This window comes from Anomaloglossus baeobatrachus, chromosome 1 (assembly GCF_048569485.1).
Source record: "Anomaloglossus baeobatrachus isolate aAnoBae1 chromosome 1, aAnoBae1.hap1, whole genome shotgun sequence".
Classification (NCBI taxonomy): Eukaryota; Metazoa; Chordata; class Amphibia; order Anura; family Aromobatidae; genus Anomaloglossus; species Anomaloglossus baeobatrachus.
In genome coordinates, this window is record NC_134353.1 from 551,805,994 (window position 1) to 551,821,339 (window position 15,346).

General features: G+C 48.1%; 1 protein-coding gene across 3 annotated transcripts in view; it reads left to right on the forward strand.

Annotated features, from left to right (window-relative positions):
* Positions 1-15,346, forward strand: part of IFT74 (intraflagellar transport 74) — a 191,647-nt gene that overhangs the window by 96,729 nt on the left and 79,572 nt on the right. For all 3 annotated transcript variants that reach the window (XM_075316873.1, XM_075316866.1, XM_075316880.1), the window contains exons 11-12: positions 11,322-11,465; positions 13,813-13,853. In XM_075316873.1, coding sequence (XP_075172988.1) covers positions 11,322-11,465; positions 13,813-13,853 — 185 coding nt within the window. The remainder of the gene's footprint in view (positions 1-11,321; positions 11,466-13,812; positions 13,854-15,346) is intronic.

The window sequence follows — 15,346 nt, forward strand, 5'->3', positions numbered from 1 at the left end:
TTCCAGTGGCATATCGCCCGGCTGGCTCAGGTGCGCACCTTCATGCAGGGTGCGTCTCACATCATTCTGCCTTACCGGCGCCCCTTGGATCCCTGGGACCTCAATCTGGTCCTCACGGCCTTGCAGAAACCCCCCTTTGAGCCTCTTAGGGAGGTTTCTTTGTCTCGACTTTCACAGAAAGTGGTCTTTCTAGTGGCCATAACTTCCCTCAGGAGAGTCTCTGATTTGGCTGCGCTCTCTTCGGAGTCACCTTTTTTGGTTTTTCATCAAAACAAGGTGGTTCTCCGTCCGATTCCGGACTTTCTCCCTAAGGTGGTTTCTCCTTTCCACCTTAACCAGGACATTTCCCTGCCTTCCTTTTGTCCGGCTCCTGTTCATCGCTTTGAAAAGGCGTTGCATACTCTGGATCTGGTGCGGGCGCTCCGGATCTATGTGTCTCACACCGCTGTTCTTAGGCGGTGCACCTCTCTTTTTGTGCTAACCACAGGTCGGCGTAAGGGCCTCTCGGCTTCTAAGCTGACCTTAGCTCGTTGGATTAGGTCGGCCATATCCGATGCCTACCAGTGTGCTCAGGTGCCTCCCCCGCCGGGGATCAAGGCACACTCGACCAGAGCTGTCGGTGCCTCTTGGGCTTTCAGGCACCAGGCTACGGCTCAGCAGGTCTGTCAGGCTGCCACTTGGTCTAGCCTGCATACCTTTTCAAAGCACTACCAAGTGCATGCTCATGCTTCGGCAGATGCGAGCTTGGGCAGACGCATCCTTCAGGCGGCTGTCGCCCATTTGTGAAGTTAGGCTCCGCCTACGTCTCAGTTTCTGTTTATTCCCACCCATGGACAGCTTTGAGACGTCCCAATGTCTGGGTCTCCCATAAGGAACGATAAAGAAAAAGAGAATTTTGTTTACTTACCGTAAATTCTTTTTCTTATAGTTCCGTATTGGGAGACCCAGCACCCTCCCTGTTGCCTGTTGGCAGTTTCTTGTTCCGCGTGTTATCACCGGCTGTTGTTGTAGACAGAGGCTCCGGTTGTTCCGGCTCTTGCTCTGTCTTTACTTGTGGGTGGCTATTCTCCTTCAGCTTTTGCACTAAACTGGCTAGATCTTGTTATCCAGGGGATGTATATGCTCAGAGGGAGGAGCTACACTTTTTAGTGTAGTACTTTGTGTGTCCTCCGGAGGCAGAAGCTATACACCCATAGTCTGGGTCTCCCAATACGGAACTATAAGAAAAAGAATTTACGGTAAGTAAACAAAATTCTCTTTTTTCAATTTCCATTAAGGTCATTGTTAAATGTCCACATACATTATCTGCCAATTATGTGCATAGAAATATATGAAGAAGAAGGGCACATGTATGTACTTGCAATACCCATAGATATAGTGCTCCTCACGCATCTGTACACCCCAGTGTGTGAAGGTGGTGCAATACCGCTTAGTATAATGTATGGATTTGTGCAATCAAAACATAGAAACAATGTGTAAAGGGTTAACAGTGGTTAATGGTTATGATTGCCATACCACCATGAGTTATATTTGTTAATGTTACACATGCACGTAATATTCAACATATATCCAAACAAAACACAAAAGTGTAATGTGAAAACTGAAACACATAAAATATGATACTACCCACATTGATAAAAACCTCAACTGATGTAGTATATTGAAATCTGAAAAAAAAAAACACCTTAAATTAAGGCGCTCCAAGGTTGATAAGTACGACACACATAAGATAAAGATGTACCTAAGTAAAGACTAGCCTCCTGTGTGCCGTGCCCACACCAACGTGCATTTCGGTGTACTTTCTTCAGGGAATGGTGTCATCATATATTGAGGGGGTATAAAAACCTCTTGGCCGCAATAAGAAAACAACAGCCCAGCGAGGAGTGATGCCTGCATGAGTTAATGGTTCCGAGTGAGCAATAATATATAAGACATTTAAGGCCCAGTCACACTAAACAACATCGCTAGCAACATCGCTGATAACGAACAACTTTTGTGACGTAGCAGCGATGTTGCTAGTGATGTTGCTGTGTGTGACATCCAGCAACAACCTGGCCCCTGCTGTGAGGTCGTTGGTTGTTGCTGAATGTCCTGGGCCATTTTTTAGTTGTTGCTGTCCCGCTGTGAAGCACAGATCGCTGTGTGTGACAGCGACAGAGCAACAACTAAATGTGCAGGCAGCAGGAGCCGGCTTCTGCGGACTCTGGTAATTAATGTAAACATCGGGTAACCAAGAAGCCCTTCCCTTGGTTACCCGATATTTACCTTCGTTACCAGCCTCCGCCGCTCTCAGCTGTCAGTGCCGGCTCCTGCTCTGTGCACATGTAGCTGCAGTACACATTGGGTAATTAACCCCATGTGTACTGTAGCTAGGAGAGCAGGGAGCCAGCGCTAAGCAGTGTGCGCGGCTCCCTGCTCTCTGCACATATAGCTGCAGTACACATTGGGTAATTAACCCCATGTGTACTGTAGCTAGGAGAGCAGGGAGCCAGCGCTAAGCGGTGTGCGCTGGTTACCAAGGTAAATATCAGGTTGGTTACCCGATATTTACCTTAGTTACCAAGCGCAGCATCGCTTCCACGCGGCGCTGCTGGCTGGGGGCTGGTCACTGGTTGCTGATGAGCTCACCAGCAACCCGTGTAGCCACGCTCCAGCGATCCCTGCCAGGTCAGGTTGCTGGTGGGATCGCTGGAGCGTCGCAGTGTGACATCTCACCAGCGACCTCCTAGCAACTTACCAGCGATCCCTATCAGGTTGTATCGTTGTTGGGATCGCTGGTAAGTTGTTTAGTGTGACTGGGCCTTTAGCCTTATATATTATTGCTCTTCCTTATAGTAAAGGATGTGTTTCTCTTGAAGCACCATAGATTGCAGTGTTGCCTTTATTAGCTACAATTCAATCGTATTAAACCAGGGGCGGACATACTGTATGATACTGTATGTGCTGTGTTCAGCTGCTCGGCCTTCAGTTGCATGGAAGGAGGGGTGCAGTTGCGTTGCTGGGGGCTCAGATGCTGCTATTATTGTTCCTCTTTCTCCCTGTGACCTTTCTCCTCCCACTTCGGGCATAGGCAGAAGGGCTCCCCTTCATCTCGCTATGCTTAAATTTATAGCTAAGCATTTTTTCTTTGTCGCTCCATTGGGAGACCCAGACAATTGGGTGTATAGCTTCTGCCTCCGGAGGCCACACAAAGTATTACACTTAAAAGTGTAAAGCCCCTCCCCTTCTGCCTATACACCCCCCGTGCATCACGGGCTCCTCAGTTTTTATGCTTTGTGCGAAGGAGGCTGACATCCACGCATAGCTCCACATCTTAGTCAGCAGCAGCTGCTGACTATGTCGGATGGAAGAAAAGAGGGCCCATATAGGGCCCCCAGCATGCTCCCTTCTCACCCCACTCTGGTCGGCGGTGCTGTTAAGGTTGAGGTACCCATTGCGGGTACATAGGCAGGAGCCACATGCTGTTTTCCTTCCCCATCCCTTAATGGGCTCTGGGTGAAGTGGGATCCTATTCGGTCTCCAGGCACTGAGGCCGTGCTCCCTCCGCAGCCCCTGGGGAATCTGCTGGACAGGAGCCGAGTATCGTCAGGGACAAGGCCCTGCTACTGTGAGGTACTCTGTGTCCCCGTGGGGACCGCGCATGGAGCGCTTGTGCCATACACACTGCAGCACTGCTGGGTGTGTTAGCGCCGGGGACTACCGCGCCGGCCGCGCTTATATGCCGGCCGCGCTTACAACTTTAGTCCCCGGCTTTTGCGGCCTAGTAGCGCATATTCCCGCCCCCAGGCCTGTCAGTCAGGGGAAGGGCGGGACGCTGCACAGAACGTCAGCGCTGAGGGCTGGAGCATACTCTGTATCCTCCTCCCCCCTCATTCAGCTCAGTGGGGCTCCAGTTTCCCGCACTTTCTAGGGCACGCCCTCGGCCCCCTCCTCCCCACAGAACGCCGGCAGCCATTCCTGTCAGCTCTTCTGACGCTGGAGAGGAGAGAAAGCTCTGGGAGGCCCAGGCAGGGAAGCTGGTGATCACACAACCGCTTTGAGCGGTCGGTAAGCAGCACCTGAGGTGCTGGCCCCACTGAGTGCCGGAGTGTACATATATATATATGCTTATAGGCTATACATCTACACTGTACGGTCGCACTGTTGATTTTTGGCTATATACCCTCCTGGATTGTACTCAGAGGAGACAACAGCATGTCGTCCGCAAATAGCAAGGGTGCCAAAGCACAGGCTTACTTTGCAACCTGTACCTCATGTGCGGCTATACTACCGGCAGGTTCCACTGACCCTCATTGTGTGCAATGCTCGGCCCCTGTGGCACTTACTCAACCGGAGCCTCTGCTACTGGTGGCCCAGGTGGAACCACCTGCTACCACTGTCCAGGTGACAGGGACGGAGTTTGCAGTATTTGCTGACAAACTGTCTGAGACTATGGATAAATGGTCTGCTAGGATACTAGAAGCCTTACAGTCCAGACCGGTAACTCAGGCCCCGGGCACTGTTCAATCATTGACCCCAGGCCCCCCTCATTTGGAGCTGCAAAGTGCTCCTGGGGTGAACCATGGGTCCCAGGGTGAGGTCTCTGACATGGACCGCAGTCCCAGGCCGCCTAAGCGGGGTCGCTGGGAAATTCCCTCGACTTCATCACATTGTTCAGGGTCTCAGCAGGAGGACTCTCTGGATGATGATGCGGAGGTAGCAGATCAGGATTCTGACCCTGAGACCGCGCTCAACCTGGATACACCTGATGGTGACGCCATAGTGAATGACCTTATAGCAACCATCAATCAGGTGTTGGATATTTCTCCACCAGCTCCTACAATTGAGGAGTCAGCTTCTCAGCAGGAGAAATTCCGTTTCAGATCTCCCAAGCGTCCATTGAGTATGTTTCTGGATCACTCTGACTTCAGAGAGGCAGTCCAGAAACACCGAGCTTGTCCAGATAAGCGTTTTTCCAAGCGCCTTAAGGATACACGTTATCCCTTCCCCCCTGACGTTGTCAAGGGCTGGGCTCAGTGTCCTAAGGTGGATCCTCCTGTCTCCAGACTGGCGGCTAGATCCATAGTTGCAGTGGAGGATGGGGCTTCACTCAAGGATGCCACTGACAGACAGATGGAACTATGGTTGAAATCCATCTATGAAGCTATCGGCGCGTCTTTTGCTCCAGCATTCGCAGCCGTATGGGCACTCCAAGCTATCTCAGCTTGTCATGCGCAGATTAATGCAGTCACACGTACATCTGCTCCGCAAGTGGTGTCCTTAACCTCTCAGGCGTCGGCGTTTGCGTCCTACGCCATTAATGCTGTCCTGGACTCTACGAGCCGTACGGCGGTAGCATCCGCCAATTCGGTGGCAGTCCGCAGGGCCATGTGGTTACGTGAATGGAAGGCAGACTCCGCTTCCAAAAAGTTCTTAACCGGTTTGCCATTTTCTGGCGACCGCCTGTTTGGTGAACGATTGGACGAAATCATTAAACAATCCAAGGGAAAGGACTCATCCTTACCCCAGTCCAAACCAAACAGACCTCAACCACGGAAGGTACAATCGAGGTTTCGGTCCTTTCGACCCGCGGGAAGGTCTCAGTTCTCCTCGTCCAAGAGGCCTCAAAAGGATCAGAGGAACCGCTCCCAAGGCGGCCTCCTCATGACTTTCGGCCTCCTCACACCGCATCCTCGGTCGGTGGCAGGCTTTCCCGCTTTTGCGACACCTTGCTGCCACAGGTCAAAGACCGATGGGTGAGAGACATTCTATCCCACGGTTACAGGATAGAGCTCAGCTCTCGTCCTCCGACTCGATTTTTCAGAACATCTCCGCCCCCCGAGAGAGCCGATGCTCTTCTTCAGGCGGTGTGCACTCTGAAGGCGGAAGGAGTGGTGATCCCTGTTCCTCTTCAGCAACAGGGTCACGGTTTTTACTCCAACTTGTTTGTGGTACCGAAAAAGGACGGATCCTTTCGTCCTGTTCTGGACCTAAAACTGCTCAACAAACATGTAAAAACCAGGCGGTTCCGGATGGAATCGCTCCGCTCCGTCATCGCCTCAATGTCCCAAGGAGACTTCCTGGCATCAATCGACATCAAAGATGCTTATCTCCACGTACCGATTGCACCAGAGCATCAGCGCTTCCTGCGTTTCGCCATAGGGGACGAACACCTTCAGTTCGTGGCATTGCCTTTCGGCCTGGCGACAGCACCACGGGTCTTCACCAAGGTCATGGCAGCAGTGGTAGCAGTCCTACACTCTCAGGGACACTCGGTGATCCCTTACTTAGACGATCTGCTGGTCAAGGCACCCTCTCAAGTGGCATGCCAACGCAGCCTGGACGTCGCTCTGGAGACTCTCCAGAGTTTCGGGTGGATCATCAATTTGCCAAAGTCAAATCTGACACCGGCCCAATCACTGACATATCTTGGCATGGAGTTTCATACTCTCTAAGCGATAGTGAAGCTTCCGCTGGACAAACAGCGTTCACTACAAACAGGGGTGCAATCTCTCCTTCAAGGCCAGTCACACCCCCTGAGGCGCCTCATGCACTTCCTAGGGAAGATGGTAGCAGCAATGGAGGCAGTTCCTTTTGCGCAGTTTCATCTGCGTCCACTTCAATGGGACATTCTCCGCAAATGGGACAGGAAGTCGACGTCCCTAGACAGGAACGTCTCCCATTCACGGGCAGCCAAGGCTTCCCTTCAGTGGTGGCTTCTCCCCACTTCTCTGTCAAAGGGGAAATCCTTCCTTCCCCCATCATGGGCTGTGGTCACGACGGACGCGAGCCTGTCAGGGTGGGGAGCGGTCTTTCTCCACCAGAGGGCTCAGGGAACCTGGACTCCGACAGAGTCCTCCCTTCAGATCAATGTTCTGGAGATAAGGGCAGTGTATCTTGCCCTAAAGGCGTTCCAGCCGTGGCTGGAAGGCAAGCAGATCCGAATTCAGTCGGACAACTCCACAGCGGTGGCATACATCAACCACCAAGGGGGAACACGCAGTCGGCAAGCCTTCCAGGAAGTCCGGCGGATTCTGATGTGGGTGGAAGCCACGGCCTCCACCATATCCGCAGTTCACATCCCGGGCGTAGAAAACTGGGAAGCAGACTTTCTCAGTCGCCAGGGCATGGACGCAGGGGAATGGTCCCTTCACCCGGACGTGTTTCAGGAGATCTGTTGCCGCTGGGGGATGCCGGACGTCGACCTAATGGCGTCCCGGCACAACAACAAGGTCCCAACATTCATGGCACGGTCCCAAGATCACAGAGCTCTGGCGGCAGACGCCTTAGTTCAGGATTGGTCGCAGTTTCAACTTCCTTATGTGTTTCCTCCTCTGGCACTGTTGCCCAGAGTGTTACGCAAGATCAGGTCCGACTGCCGCCGCGCCATCCTCGTCGCGCCAGACTGGCCGAGGAGGTCGTGGTACCCGGATCTGTGGCATCTCACGGTGGGCCAACCGTGGGCACTACCAGACCGACCAGACTTGCTGTCTCAAGGGCCGTTTTTCCATCTGAATTCTGCGGCCCTCAACCTGACTGTGTGGCCATTGAGTCCTGGATCCTAGCGTCTTCAGGGTTATCTCAAGAGGTCATTGACACTATGAGACAGGCTAGGAAACCAACGTCCGCCAAGATCTAAGACAGGACGTGGAGGATATTCCTATCTTGGTGCTCTGATCAGGGTGTTTCTCCCTGGCCATTTGCCTTGCCCACTTTTCTTTCCTTCCTTCAATCCGGATTGGAAAAAGGGTTGTCGCTCGGCTCTCTTAAGGGACAAGTCTCAGCGCTCTCTGTGTTTTTTCAGAAGCGCCTAGCCAGACTTCCACAGGTACGCACGTTCCTGCAGGGGGTTTGTCACATAGTCCCTCCTTACAAGCGGCCGTTAGAACCCTGGGATCTGAACAGGGTGCTGATGGCTCTTCAGAAGCCACCTTTCGAGCCAATGAGGGATATTTCTCTCTCACGCCTTTCGCAGAAAGTGGCCTTCCTAGTAGCAGTCACATCACTTCGGAGAGTGTCTGAGCTAGCAGCGCTGTCATGCAAAGCCCCTTTCCTGGTGTTTCACCAGGACAAGGTGGTTCTGCGTCCGGTACCGGAATTTCTCCCTAAGGTGGTATCCCCCTTTCATCTCAATCAGGATATCTCCTTACCCTCTTTTTGTCCTCATCCAGTTCATCAGTGTGAAAAGGATTTGCACTCGTTAGATCTGGTGAGAGCACTCAGACTCTACATTTCTCGTACGGCGCCCCTGCGCCGCTCGGAGGCACTCTTTGTCCTTGTCGCTGGCCAGCGTAAAGGGTCACAAGCTTCCAAATCAACCCTGGCTCGGTGGATCAAGGAACCAATTCTTGAAGCTTACCGATCTTCTGGGCTTCCGGTTCCCTCAGGGCTGAAAGCCCATTCTACCAGAGCCGTGGGTGCGTCCTGGGCTTTGCGGCACCAGGCTACGGCTCAGCAGGTGTGTCAGGCGGCTACCTGGTCGAGCCTGCACACTTTCACGAAACACTATCGGGTGCATACCTATGCTTCGGCGGATGCCAGCCTAGGTAGGCAAGTCCTTCAGGCGGCGGTTGCCCACCTGTAGGAAAGGGCCGTTTTACGGCTCTATTACGAGGTATTATTTTACCCACCCAGGGACTGCTTTTGGACGTCCCAATTGTCTGGGTCTCCCAATGGAGCGACAAAGAAGAAGGGAATTTTGTTTACTTACCGTAAATTCCTTTTCTTCTAGCTCCAATTGGGAGACCCAGCACCCGCCCCTGTTCCCTTCGGGCTGTTGTTCTTTGTGTACACATGTTGTTCATGTTGAATGGTTTCAGTTCTCCGAAATTCCTTCGGATTGAATTTACTTTAAACCAATTTATAACTTTTCCTCCTTCTTGCTTTTGCACCAAAACTGAGGAGCCCGTGATGCACGGGGGGTGTATAGGCAGAAGGGGAGGGGCTTTACACTTTTAAGTGTAATACTTTGTGTGGCCTCCGGAGGCAGAAGCTATACACCCAATTGTCTGGGTCTCCCAATTGGAGCTAGAAGAAAAGGAATTTACGGTAAGTAAACAAAATTCCCTTCTTTTTTTTTTTTTTAATGTAGCTTGTCTTGCAATACAAACACACAACTTCTTGTATGGCAGGCGGGAGGTGAAACATTGTGTGGCATAGCTACGAGTTACAGGCTGGCTGCCCCACTAAAGAGCTAAATGATATTCTTCTTCTTTACAGGCATATTGTACTAGTGCATAGAGATACATCTCTGTACACCAGTGCACTTCTATGTACCTATATTTTAGATGTAAAATAAAAATCAAGAGATTTGTTTTTTTTCTTTCCTTAAAAATTATTTAAGTTAACCATATTCACTCTTCTATTTTCATTTTTAAAAATAAACATCACAAACCAGAAAATAACATGGACTTGTTATCCCTGTGATCCTAACAACCCATACAATACAGTGAACAGATTATTTATGATGATTCGTTAGTGACGTAAGAAAAAAATCTGTCGTTGTTTTTTATTCGCCATTAAATCCATAAAAAAGTTAATACAATTATAATTCTTACATATGTGTTTGGCAAAATGGCACTTAAAAGAATAACAGCTTGACATCTTATAGTGAAACGTAATTTACAATAGAACTACTGAGGTAGTCATTTTGACTACTTTGCACTATGTATTTCTATATAGGTGTCACGAGTCCAGTAGTTCTAGTGTTAAAAATAAAAAGCTCTGGCTATTAAAACTGAATTACACATGCATTGTGTTTATCTATTAGACTAGCTGTAGTACCCGGGCGTTGCCCGAGATAGTAACTGTCTCTCTGTCTCTCTCCCAGTCTCTGTCTGTGTAGGTGTGTCTCTGTCTGTCTGTCTCTGTGTGTCTGTCTGTGTCTGTCTCTTTCCCTGTCTGTGTCTGTCTATGTGTCTGTCTATCCATTTGTGTCTCTATCTCTATCCATGTCTGTCTTTCTGTGTCTATCTCTCTGTCGTCTCTGTATCAGTCTCTCTGTCTGTCTCTATCTCTGTGTCTGTCTGTGTATTTCTGTCTCTTTCCCTGTCTGCCTCTTAAGGCCGCTTTACACGCTGCGATATCGTGACCGATATCGCTAGCGTGGGTAGCCGCCCCCATCGGTTGTGCGACACGGGCAAATCGCTGCCCGTGGCGCACAACATCGCGCGGACCCGTCACACATACTTACCTGCCCAGCGACGTCTCTGGGACCGGCGAACCGCCTCCTTTCTAAGGGGGCTGTTCGTTCAGCGTCACAGCAGCGTCACCGAACCGCCGCCCAATAGAAGCGGAGGGGCGGAGATGAGCGGGACATAACATCCCGCCAACCTCCTTCCTTCCTCATTGTGGGCGGCCGCAGGTAAGGTGAGGTTCCTCGTTCCTGTGGTGTCACACATAGCGATGTGTGCTGCCGCAGAAGTGACGAACTACTTCGTACACCAAGCAGCAGCGATATTCGAGAATAGGGGGGCATGTCACCGATGAGCGATTTTGCCCATTTTTGCGACGATTCAGAATGGCTCATAGGTGTCACACGCAGAGACATCGCTAAAGCGGCCGGATGTGTGTCACAAATTCCGTGACCCCCAACGAGATCGCTTGAGCGATGTCGCAGCGTGTAAAGCGGCATTTAGGCTATATGCCCACGTTGCGTTGTCCCTGCAGAAATTTCTGCATCGATTTGAACAGCAGATGTGTGCTTCAAATTGCTGCAGAAACACTGCGTACGGAAAAGCCGATTTCATGTGCTCTCTATGCAGCCCCTCCCATAGACAGAGCGGGGGCTGCATCCAAAGCGCACGAAAGAAGTGATATGTTTCTTTTTAGAACGCAGCGATTTGGCAGCATGCTTCTTATACTAACAATTTATTTTGTTCCTATAGCAACCAATCACAGCTCCTATTAACATTACCTGTAGCTCGCAGCTTCATTGACTTTAATGGAGGCAGGATTTTTGGAGAGTAACTAAAGCGCAGGGTTAAATTTTCCCGTCAAAACATAGTCTATGACGTTCTCTGAGTCACATGGGGTGTCTGTGCAAAATGTTATGATTGTAAATGCGATGGTGCGGATTCCTTTAGCGGATATATACACACAGACACACACACACACACACACACACATATACACACACACACATACTCAGCTTTATATATTAGATGTGCGTATTTTATATATGCTTCTGTATATTATATTATATTATAGGCATGTGTAAATGTACCATAATATAAATCACAAATCCTGCACAGGGGCCATTCACTGTCATTGTTCACTTTGGTATTACACACCTTATAGTTGATTCAGTGTATGGTCTTTAATTTGCTTTAATTTTCCTTCAGGAAATTACACATTCGCCGATTAAACAGGAAGCCATATTACTTTATGAGAAGCTCCATGAAGTAGAAACGCGCCGTGACCAAGCTATTGCAGAAGATAAGAGTATGGGCTCTCCACAGGAAGAAAGAGAGAAGTTATTGAAACAGGTATCCAATGAAAAGGATGTATTACTGTATCTAATAAAGCTGTGAATCACATCACAGTGCACAAGCTTTAGGTACCCTTTTTAACCCCCTTTTTTTTTTTTTTGTTTTTTCTTCCCAAGTCTGATTCCAATTTTTTTTCCCATAGAAATTTTTTTCCAGGACAATTTGTAGTCAGGATTGACAATATTCACTTAACTGAACAGTGGTAAAAAAGAAAATTCCAAGTGGGATGAAATGGTGAAAAAAATGCCATCATTTTTTGGGTCTCGTTTTATGCCATTCATTGTGCAGTAAAAATGACCTAGCAATATTATTTTTCAGCTCAATTGAATACAGTGATACCAAACTTGTATAGATTTGTTATATATATTAATAGTGAAAAATAATATAGAGCTTGTTTTACCATTTTATGAAACCTTTTTTCTTATTTTTCCGTTAATGTTGCTGTGTGAGAGCTTCTTTTTGCGTGGCAAGTTGCTGTTTTAATTGGTACCATTTTGGAGTACATTAAATGTTTTGATGGATTTTTAACACACTTTTTCAGTAGATGCAGTTGCTGAAAAATAGCAATTAGCGTATAAACAATTAAATTACCACTCCAGTGGAGGGGTTCAGTGCTGGAGTGGTGCTTTTAACATAAAGTTCTTTCCCCTAATCATATTAACCCTCCGGCATTCCTTTTTCAGTGTTGCTCTGGTCCCACAGCGCCTTCTTGTGATTGTAAGTTTAGACTGACTACAACTCAGAAGTTACGTCACAAGCTCTCAATAAAAGTCTATGAGAGCCAAAACGAGGCTTTCATAGATTTGTATTGAGTTGTGATGTCTAGCTCACTACATGAAACATTGGAGCAGCTGGCCGCTCACAAACTGGGAAAAACCAACTGGAGTAGCGCTGATAGCTGGAAGGTGAGTATAAGAGAGGAGGCAGGAGACTTAGATTTAAAGAGGACAAGCACCAGGATTTTCATATATAAACTGAAGCCAGTGCTATACTGGCACCATCACGCTGATTCTAAACATACCTTTAGTTGTCAGATCGGATGTATGCTTTTTGAAATATAGGTAAGTAAAGTTTGTGACATGCACTGGTATTTGATTAGAAGGTGCAACGCAATATCTAATGGGTGGATCGAGTTTTGCTAGTTATTCCCGCCCCTGTCTGCCTGCCTGTCCTTCTTCCCCCTGTAATAACAGAGACAGGGGGAGGAAGGACAGGACAAGCCACATATGGCGGCTATGGCGCAAAAGTTAAATGAAGAAAAGGAGACCAGGCAGCAGGAGGAATCCTCACCGAGGACCCAACCCACAAATTGCCGCCTCGAGCACTCTTTTGGCCTCTATCGGGTGAATAAGGCCCTATGGCTCCCATTCTGCGTATGTACTGTGGCTTTTCCCAGTGCGTACACTGAATATATTTGTGTAACCAAATGTGAACAGGGATAGTCGGGTGAGTATCGCAGTGTCTTTCTAAATTGCAATCTGCAAACAGGATTGAAATTTACTTGGAAAGGAACAATCCCTTTAGGGCTGCAGTCAGATGGCTGAATAACACGGACAACGATCACATTGTAATGCTCGCACTGGCCAATGGCTCTCCTGACCCATGCGTGAGAGCTCTATAGAAATGCATATTGTCACGCTCGGGTCAGGAGAGCTGCCAGTCAGGCCATGGATTGCGATGTGATCATCGTTCGTGTTATATGTCCATTTGACTAAGCCCTAAAGGAAATATGTCACTAGGTTTTCGCTACCCATTTGTACAATAGAATAATGTAGGGGAAGAGACCCTGATTCCAGTCAAGTGTCAATTACTGGGCAGAATCCTGTCATTTTAATAAAATCACTGTTTTATCTGTAGCAGGTTTTACTAGTTCTCTGAATGGTGAAGTCTGTATTAACCTGCCACCACCACTGACTTGCAGCTTTCTGCCCATGTATAGTGTTCATAGAAAGCTGCCAATCAGTGGTGGGGGCGGGGTTATTTAGAGCTCATGAATATGCTCGACTACTTGGCAGCCAGTTAACTGATCCTCTAATGATAATCTCCTGCTGATAAAACACTGATTTTATCACATCTACAACATGTAGCCCTGTAAGTGCCACATCACTGGAATCGGGGTCTGTCTGCTTTCAAATTAGTAAGTGCCACATCACTGGAATCGGGGTCTGTCTGCTTTCAAATTAGGTAGCAAAAACATCTTTACCTTCAAGGTAATACTGACGAGGTGTTATTTAAAGCTGCGCTGACTTGTAGAAAAAGGTACATGGTGATAACTTATAGAAAGAAATACACTTTTTAATTTGATGTTGAAAACAATCAATTAATTTTTATGATTATTTGACAGGTGAAAGAAGATAATCAGGAAATAGCTAGTATGGAGCGACAGTAAGTATTTTTCTTCTTATATTATAATGGAATTGTGTTTCAGGACAGTAAGCACTGTCACCCATGTAACAGCTGAACAGGTCACATGATATGCATGCAAAATCTTCATTCACCCTCATCTGCAGTGACACCATTCTTATATACTGCCTTGTGATGTGGCCAATTAAAGAAACCTTTCCTTTCTTCAAATTGCCCCATGACTAGGAGGTATGTGTGTGCAGCCCTCACGTGGAGCAGGGAAATAAGCTTCATGCCCTCCTCTGCCTTGCTGGGGTATTGGGGCTACATGCTTGGAATCAGTGTTATTTCAGATGAGCTAAACCTGCTTCATGCAGGACAGATGCAGTCTATCTAATATATAAAGCTGTGTGTGTGTGTGTGTGTGTGTGTGTGTGTGTGTGTCCGCTAAAGGAATCCGCACCGTTGCATGTACAATCATGAAATTTTGCACAGACGCCTCATGTGACCCAGGGAGCGTCGTAGACTATGTTTTGACAGAAAGATTTAACCCCATGCTTTACAATTAGTCTCTAAAATCCTGCCGCCATTAAACTGAATGGAGCTGGGAGCTATAGGTTATTAATAGCAACTGTCAGTGGTTGCTATCGGAACAAAATAAACTGTTAGTTGAAGCTTATGCGTGAGGTTATATGATGTCGGTGGAGAGATGGATAGAGATACAGAAAAAGACAGACAGACAGAGACACAGACAGATACAGATGGGGAAAGAGTCAGCCCTGGAAAGAGACAGACGGGCAAAGAGACAGCCCTGGAAAGAGACAGCCCTGGAAAGAGACAGCCCTGGAAAGAGACAGTCCTGGAAAGAGACAGCCGGGGAACAAGACAGCCCTGGAACGAGACAGCCCTGGAACGAGACAGCCCTGGAACGAGACAGCCGGGGAAAGAGACAGCCCTGGAACGAGACAGCTCTGGAAAGAGACAGCCCTGGAAAGAGACAGCCCTGGAAAGAGACAGCCCTGGAAAGAGACAGCCCTGGAAAGAGACAGACGGGGAAAGAGACAGACGGGGAAAGAGACAGACAGACACACACATAGAGACAGACAGAGATAGAGATAGACAGAGATGGAGACCGATAGACTGATACAAATGCAGACAGAGATAGAAATAGTCAGACAGAGACATAGACACAGACAGACAAGGAAAGAGACAGACAGAGAGACAGACAGACAGCGACACACAGACAGAGACTGGGAGAAAGACAGAGAGACAGTTACTATCCCGGACAACGCCCGGGTACTACAGCTAGTATTATATAACTTTCTGACCTGGAGAGTCATATTGTCCTGTAAAATTCTGCACAATTAACGGCGTAAAATTAAAACTCAAAAAAACAATGACTGAATTTAGTTTTTCTTCCTCCATTTTACAGCATTTGGAATTCTTTTGCCATTTTCTTGTACGCTATATGATAAAATGATTTTTTTTATTCAATACAAGAGATTGTCTCACAAAAAAACTTTGATGAAAAAATA